We start from the raw sequence: 8,568 nt of genomic DNA, 5'->3' as shown, positions 1-8,568 counted from the left end.
TCGGCCGCGGGGACGGGGGAGGGGGCCCGGGCGCCTCCCCACCCCCACCTGGGCGCAGAGGGGCGGGAGGTGCGCGCAGCCGCCAAGTGGCCTCTGCGTTTCGGAGCCCGCTGGTTTTCCTCCTTTCTCACCCGCACGCTTGTCTTTTTTCCCCCCCTCCCTCAGAGTGCCATTAAGGGGAAATTGCAAGAATTAGGAGCTTATGTCGGTAAGTTTTTTGTTGTTGGCCTAGTAGAATTTAGAGTTTGTTGCTAACTGAATTTTAGTAAATGCATTTTTCCCCCCCTCACCGTACTTTTGACTTTGGAGAGATCCCGTTTTGCGTTCAAATCCGGTACTCCCTGGTTACCTTTATCTATTGTTTTTTCTTAAAGGCTCTATATGCAACCTTGGGTTTTTTTTTTAATATATATATGTATTTTCCCCAGAACGTCCCATGGTGTTTTTAAAATTGTTTAACTTCCTTTCTCTCTCTCTTTTTATTTATAGTTTATTGTCAAGTTGGTTTCCATATTTGCTTCCTCTCTCGAGGCTGTTTTATTTTCCATAGTGTTTCTCTGATTCCTACTTTGTTTTTCCTCTTTTCCTCCCTTTCCTTTTGATTTTCTTTCAGAGCCATTATTTTGCATATGAATGTTTTCTGAATTTTGCATGTCTTGGTTCAGTGAGTTTTATTTTATTTTCAGATCTCTCTTCCTTTTTTCCTGTCCCTTTTTCTCTTACCGCAGACAGTAATACGTTTGTTTTTTTTTTTTATTCTTTTACAATTAATAATCTGTTTCCTCTGGGTCAGGCGGTGTGTGTAACCGTTGTCTACACCTTAGGTCAGGGTTATACCCGGGAGAACACTGAGGTAAGTGGGAATAACCCTCCTTGTACAAGCAAGGAAACAGGTTTGGAGTGCTTACTTGAGCAGTGCTTTGTGGATTGAGACCTAGGCCTCTTGGCCTCCAAAGCTGGCGCCTCCTGTAAAAGCAATAGCTACCATTTGCAGCAGTGGTTCTTAAAGGTCTCTGTGTAGTCAGAACTTTTCACAGTAAAACTGACAGGGTATTTACATTTTCACCGTGCTCACATTTGGATTGGTCAAAAGCTGTGGTCAGTTAAACTGCTGGTACCTTAGCCTGAATTAGGATCGCGCACCAAACCTTTTTTTTTTTTTAAGGTCATTATTTTATCTTGATAGAGAGTGGCGGAAGGGGAGAGAGAGAGAGAGAGAGACAGACAGACAGACAGACAGAATCCAAAGCAGGCTCCAAGCTCTGAGTTGTCATTACAGAGCTGGATGTGGGGCTCAAACCCACGGATTGTGAGATCATGAGATCATGACCTGAGCCAGAGTCTGACGCTTAACCAACTGAGCCACCCAGGCGCCCCTCGCACCAAACTTCTTATGACCAGTCATATTCACACCCTTCTACTTGGAATTTTTTTTTTTTAAAGCCAGTTTCATTTAAGAGTATAAAATTAAAGGGGGAGATGCCTGGATTGCTCAGTTGTTTTAAGTGCCCTACTCATGATCTCTGCTCAGGCCTTGATCGCAGAGTCACAGGTTTGAGCCCCACATTGGGCTCTGTGCTGGGTGTGAAGCTTACTTATGTGTGTGTGTGTGTGTGTGTGTGTGTGTGTATAATTTGGGAAGCAATAAAAATCTTTTATAAACCTTGGCCCTTGACTATATCTTCTTAATGTGTGGGAAACAGGAATTACTCATAAAGTACTTGTGCTGTATGTTCAAGCAGGATGGATTGTCTGAATGGAAAGGATTTGTGTGATTGGGTTGAGGACTAAACCAGCCACCTTTTTTATGGAACATCCTTTTTTTTTTTTTTTTTAATGTTTATTTTTGAGAGAGAGCACATTGCATACAGGAGTCGAGGGAAAAGCAGAGAAGGGAGAGAGTATCCTAAGCAGGTGCTCCCTGCACAGTGAGATGATGACCTGAGCCGAAATGAAGAGGCAGAAGCTTATATTCTGACAAGCTAGATGTATACACTTGGGTATTTGGCAGACATTTTCTTAGAAGGGAGCAAAGGAAAAAAATTGGTATACTTTGTCGCCAGTGACAAAAGTTGACCTTTCAAATGAGAATTAGAATTCTGAAAAATTTGTGTTTCCCTTCATGAGCTTGGAAGGTTTCTAATACCTAAAAGAATTTGTGGAGTACCTAGGAGGCTCTCTTCCTGCTTGGAATTCATATTTCTCTCTCTCTCTCTGTTTCTGTCTCTCTCTCCCTCTCTGTCTCCCTGCCTCTCCCCTGCTTGTGTCAGTACTCATTCTCAAACATTTAAGACAAAAGAATTTCTGATGATATTAACAAATGATTCTTTTATATTTCATAATGGAATGTATCACCATGTCAAGTGATTGCTATAGCTCAGTAAGCCAGTATTGTTTCTTTTTCTAACTATTTTTGGGGTGCCTGGGTAGCTCAGCTGGTTAAGCATTCGACTTCAGCTCAGGTCATGACACTGCAGTTTGTGGATTCGAGCCTCGCATCGGGCTCTGTGCTGACAGCTCAGAGCCTGCAGCCTGTTACGGATTCTGTGTTTCCCTCTTTCTCTGACCCTCCCCTACTTGTACTCTGTCTCTAGAAAATAAATGAGCATTAAAATAAATAAGTAAATCTTTTTAATGTTTGTTTATTTTTGAGAGAGAGTGTGAGTGTGAGCGGGGGAGGGGCAGAGAGAGGGAGACACAGAATCCTAAGCAGGCTCCAGGCTCTGAACCGTCAGCACAGAGCCCGATGTGGGGCTCGAACTCATGAACCGTGAGATCATGACCTGAGGTGAAGTTGGACACTTAACTGACTGAGCCACCCAGGCTCCCCAAGCCAGTATTTTTTCAAATGACCACTGCATGATGTTACAGAATTATACAGGGGAAAAAGATATGATAAATGTGGAGAATGGGGGCATTTGGGTGGCTCAGTCAGTTGGGCATCTGACTTTGACTCAAGTCATGATCTCTCACGGTTCAGGAGTTTGAGCCTCGTTTCCAGGGCTCTTCTCTGACAGCTCGCAGCTTGTTTTGGATTCTCTGTCTCTGTCTCTCTCAAAAATAAACAAATGTTAAAAAAAAAAGTGGAAGATGGATCAAGGGATTTTCATGTAACAAATATAAAAAGGACATTGATAGAGTTTTAGTTTCCATATTTCTGCTAACCTTGAAGAAGGTACCATTTGTTGAGTTTTGGTATAGTATCAGAGGAGTAGCCACATTATCTGAAAAGGCTTTTAAAATACAGTTAAGCATTGAACAGCTGGGGGGTTAGTGTTGCTGGATACCCCCCCCCCCACACACAGTGGAAAATACAGGTACAACTTTTGACACGCTCCCTGCCCCCCCCCCCAATTTAGCTAATAGCCTACTCTTGAATAGCAGTCTTACTGGTAACATAAACAGTCCATTAACATATTTTGTGTGTTATATATATTACTGTATTTTTGCAATAAACTATAGAAAGGAAAAACTAGGAAAGTTATAATATGAGGAGAAAATACAGTTTTGATTACTGTAGCACAAACAGTCCAGGTATAATTGGGCCCCAGCAGTTCAAGGCCCTGTTCAAGGGTCAGCTATACTGTTTTCTTATTATGTGTTTGTGAGGCCAGATTATCATCATGTTCTTCAATTAGAACAACATAACATTTACATGCAGAAGCAGAAACTAGGGTTCAGTTGTCTTTTTAAAATTCGTATATTAAGATTTATAAAAATACAACCTTTTGCATTTCTGTTTTGGAAAATGCAGGGTTTTCTTTAAAAAAATTCACTTATGTTATATAAATGGGTTTATTGGCATGTGGTAGGTGTATTATTTTAAATGAATTAATTTTTTAAATTTTTAGTTCTCGTAATTATCAATAGATAATTCAAATAAAAGTTCTTTGGGGTCATCAATAATTTTGGGGACGTCTGGGTGGCTCAGTCGGTTGAGCATCTAGCTTCGGCTAATGTCACCATCTCACAGTCACAGTTCATGAGTTCGAGCCCTGTTCAGAGCCTAGAGCCTAGAGCCTGCTTCAGAGTCTGTGTGTCTGTCTGTCTCTCTCCCCCTCCTCCACTTTTGCATGTATACTCTCTCTCTCAAAAATAAACATTTAAAAAAATTTTTTAAGAATGTAAAAGAGACCCGAGATCCAAAAGTTTGGGAATTGCTAATTTAATACATGCTGGGTACATTTTGTGAATTATTTGTTGTCAAAGTTAGAAATCTTTAACAGATAAGAGGAATTGAGGCTCAGAAGTAAAGAGGAAGCTGAACCAGGATTAATTTTTTCTTTTATTTGCTCAGCACTTATTGGATACACCAGATAGGTGTCAGGAACTTGTTTTGGTTCAAAAAGAAAACCTATAGTGTGAACTTTCTTAATTCTAGCCCATGAAAGCACAAACATGTGTTCATTGAGCCTGAATTCAGTCTTATTGATGACTCCTATTAGCAAAAATCTCAAACCAAGGATTTTGAGCCTACTAAAAACCTGGTTTATAAGTTTAATGTCCAGTATGAAATGTAATTATAGTAAGAGCATATATTTTTTGATTTTCAGAATATTTTCATAGAGTTCTATTTCTTGAAAATAGTACGAAGTGGGAATGGCAGTTAGTATGACTCCTTTTACAAAGAAATGGAAGGGCGCCTGGGTGGCTCAGTCGGTTAAGTGTCCATCCAACTTCAGCTCAGGTCATGATCTCATGGTCAGGGAATTCTAGCCCCACATCAGGTTCTGTGCAGACAGCTCAGAGCTTGACCCTGCTTTGGATTCTGTGTCTCACTGTCCCTTCTCCTCCCGCACTTGCGCTCTGTCTCTCTTCTGTCTCTCAGGAATGAATAGATGTTAAAAAGTATATATACTATTAAAAAAAAATAAATAGAATCTTGGGAGGGCTAAATAGAGCTGGTCAGTATCAGACTTAAGAACGGAGAACTCAGGTCTTCTGTCTCCTTAATGCTAACAAACTGGAGGCAGAGTCATTCCTGTATGCTCCTCTGGAACTCCACTGAAATCAGGGGCCCCTGGGTGGCTCAGTTGGTTAAGTGTCCAGCTTTGGCTCAGGTTGTGATCTTGCAGTCCATGAGTTTGAGCCCTGCATCAGGCTCTGTGCTGACAGCTCAGACAGAGCCTGGAGCCTGCTTCAGATTGTCTCCCTCTCTGTCTGCCACTCCCCCACTTGCTTTTCCCTGTGCACATTCTCATTCATTCATTCTCTCTCTCTCTCTCTCTCTCTCTCTCTCTCTCTCTCTCTCTCTCTCTCTGTCTGTCAAAAAAAAAAAATTAGAACTCCACTGAAATGTGTCCTGGTAATTAACATCTTAGCTTCTTAATTTGTTTCTGTTGCTTTTTTAATTTTTATTTTTAGAGAGTATGAGTGAGGGATAGGAACAGACTTGGGGGGTGGGGGTGGGGAGAGGCAATCCATGCAGAGCATGGAGCCTGTCATGGGGCTGGATCCCATGACCCTGGAATCATGATGAGTTGGACGCTCAACCAACTGAGCCACCCAAGTGCCCCTGTTAGTGTCTGCTTCTTGACTGGAAGTTTCTTGAAGGCAGAGACTCAATATTTATTATTTCCCAATGGCCTAGCAGAGAGTGTAATTTTTTTTTTTTAACAGAAAGGTCAATAAATTAAAAAAACAAGGGTTACCATTAGACCCTTTTTGAAATAAAAGTATACATTATTAATTTAGATTACAATTAACTACCAAATTGTTTGTTTATGTGTCATTGTCCTTCTGAAAAGGGTGACTTTTTAGTCTCTTTTTTTGTATAAGTAAGACTCCTGGAAACCTTTAAGGTTATAGAAACAGCCCTTTAATAAGTATTTTAATATCTTTTTTTAATGTATTGGGTGGGATACGAAGGGTAATAAGTCTTTGTTAAGAGTGATAACTTCTCAGTTGTGTTTGTTTAAAATGGAGCATGTTAGTGGGGTGTCAGTTACAATTCAAGTCTTTCATTCACATGTTGTTTTCTTTGTTTTTTAATTAAAAAAGGTCTTAACTATAGTTGACGATTTTATTCACATTGTAGAAGCCTGAGCATAAACCTTCAAAACTCTCCCTTTTCCCCCCTGTGCTTATAAACTTTAAATGAATTTGAGAAATCAGAATTATTTAAAAAATATTATGAACACATTAATTTTTCATTAGATTTTTTTCTTGTTTTATAAACTGAGAAAACAGTATATGAATTTCTAATGACTTCGTTGAGATGTAATTGGTTATACATTAAACTGTGCACATTTAAAATGTACAACTTGGTATGTTTTGATGAATATACATGATAATTAGGCTAATGAACATATTCATTCCTTGCTCAAGTTCCCTAACTTCTTTGTTGACCTTTCCTGGGTTACCAGTGGTAGTTTATTGTAGGTAGGTACGCTTTGCATAAATAAGCTATCAGGCTTATTTACTGCAATTTACAGAAAACAGTAGGAACTTTTGGATGCTCTATAAAGAAAATAAATGACTTTTTTTCTCACTTGTATTTTCTCACATCATATTGGATAATTTCATTAAATATTCAGATTTCTCCTACAACACAAAAAGGCAGCCTACTGAATGGGAGAAGGTATCTGCAAAAGGATACATCTGATAAGGGGTTCATATGCAAAATATGTTAAAAACTTCTGATTCAACACCAGAAAAACCTGCCTCAAACACCAAATCCATTTTATTATTTTATTTTTTTTTTTTTTACATTTCTCAAAATGTGTGTTTCATTTATTTTTATAGTTTATTGTCAAGCTGGTTTCCATACAACATCCAGTGCTCTTCCCCACAAGTGCCCTCGATGCCCATCACCCTCCTTTCCCTTTTCTTTTCCCCCTCCCCCCTCAGTTTGTTTTCAGTATTTAAGAGTCTCTCATGATTTGCCTCCCTCCCTCTCCCTTACTCTTTTCCCCCCTCCCCCACGAAATCCATTTTAAAAATGGACAGAGGGAGGCGCCTGGGTTGCTCAGTTGGTTGAGTGTCTCTTGGTTTTGGTGCAGTTCATGATCTCCAAGGTTCAAGGGTTCGTTTCTGCGTTTGAGCCTGGCATCAGGCTGTGTGCTGACAGCATGGAGCCTGCTTGGGATTCTCTTTCTCTCCCTTTATCTCTGCTCCTTCCCTTTTTGCCCTCTCCCTCTCTCTGTCAAAATAAATACACTTGAAAAAATAAACATGAGTAGCATTTTTCCAAAGAAGACCTGCAGATACCCAGCAGACACAATAAAAGATACTCAGCATCTCTAATCAGGGAAATGTAAATCAATCATAGATATCACCTTACACCTGTCAAAATGGATAGAATAAAAAGAGACAAGAGCTTGGCAAGGACACAGAGAAAAAGGAACCCTCATGCGCTATTGGTGGAAATACAATTTGGTGCAGCCACTATGGAAAACAGTATAGAGGTTCCTCAAAAAAAAAAAAATAGAACACCATATGATCCAATAATTCCACTATTGGGTATTTACCCAAAGAAAACAAAACCACTAATATGAAAGGATACATACACTTCTATGTTATGTTGCAGCATTATTTACAATAGCTAAGATATGGAAGCACCCCAAGTGCCCATTGATAGATGATGGGTAAAGAAGATGTGATATGTAGAAATATATTCACATGTGTATATGTTTATAAGGGAACATTACTCAGCCATAAAAAAGAGTCAGATCTTGCCATTTACAATGTTGATGAACCTAGAGGGTATTCTGCTAAGTGAAATAAAGTCACATAGAGACAGATACCTTATGAGTTATCTTACATGTAGAATCTAAAAAATAAAACAGGGACACCTAGCTGCCTCAGGCCATAAAGCATGCAATTCCTTTTTTTTTTTTTTTTAATGTTTTATTTATTTCTGATACAGAAGAGACAGAGCATGAGAGGGGGAGGGGCAGAGAGAGAAGGAGACACAGAATGGGAAGCAGGCTCCAGGCTGTGAGCTAGCTGTCAGCACAGAGCCTGACGCGGGGCTTGAACCCACGAACATGAGATCTGACCTGAGCCGAAGTCGGAGGCCCAACTGACTGAGCCACCCAGGCGCCCCAAAGCATGCAATTCTTGATCTCAGGGTTGTGAGTTTGAGCCTCTCGAGTGAAGAAATATAAAAAACTAAAAACAAACAACCCAGAGTCTTAGATACAGAGAACAAATCGGTGGTTGCCAGAGGGGAGGTAGGTGAGGAATGAGTGAACTAGATTAAGAGGATTAACAGGTACGAATTTCTAGTTATAAAAAAAGTCAATTGGATGAAAAGTAAAAATGTAGGGAGGTTAGTCATTGTAATAACATTGTATGGTGATAGATGGCAACTGTGCTTAGCATGGTGAGCATTGAGTAACCTACAGAATTGTCAAATGAGTATGTTGTGCACCTGAAACTAAAGTAACATGTTAATTATGCTTCAATAAAATAAAGACACTGATGTCTTGATCCTATTGTCCAGTATTGTAATTTAATTGAGGGGGAGCTTGGGCATAAGCAGACTTTTTAAAGCTCCCCAGCAGATTCTGAAGTGAAATTTGAGAATCTCTCCTCTATAGCAGCTGCTTAGCTAGTGTTACCTGC

The 8,568-nt window shown here is 39.8% G+C and overlaps 1 protein-coding gene across 8 annotated transcripts in view; it reads left to right on the top strand.

The window, feature by feature from the left end:
• The window catches only part of ZC3H14 (zinc finger CCCH-type containing 14), a 45,721-nt gene that overhangs the window by 304 nt on the left and 36,849 nt on the right, over positions 1–8,568 (top strand). For all 8 annotated transcript variants that reach the window (XM_029951767.1, XM_029951766.1, XM_029951765.1 and 5 more), the window contains exon 2: positions 166–208. In XM_029951767.1, the coding sequence (XP_029807627.1) occupies positions 166–208 (43 nt within the window). The remainder of the gene's footprint in view (positions 1–165; positions 209–8,568) is intronic.

This window comes from Suricata suricatta, chromosome 9 (assembly GCF_006229205.1).
Source record: "Suricata suricatta isolate VVHF042 chromosome 9, meerkat_22Aug2017_6uvM2_HiC, whole genome shotgun sequence".
Classification (NCBI taxonomy): Eukaryota; Metazoa; Chordata; class Mammalia; order Carnivora; family Herpestidae; genus Suricata; species Suricata suricatta.
The sequence above is the reverse complement of the archived record's forward strand: the minus strand, read 5'-3'. Positions and strand labels throughout refer to the sequence as shown.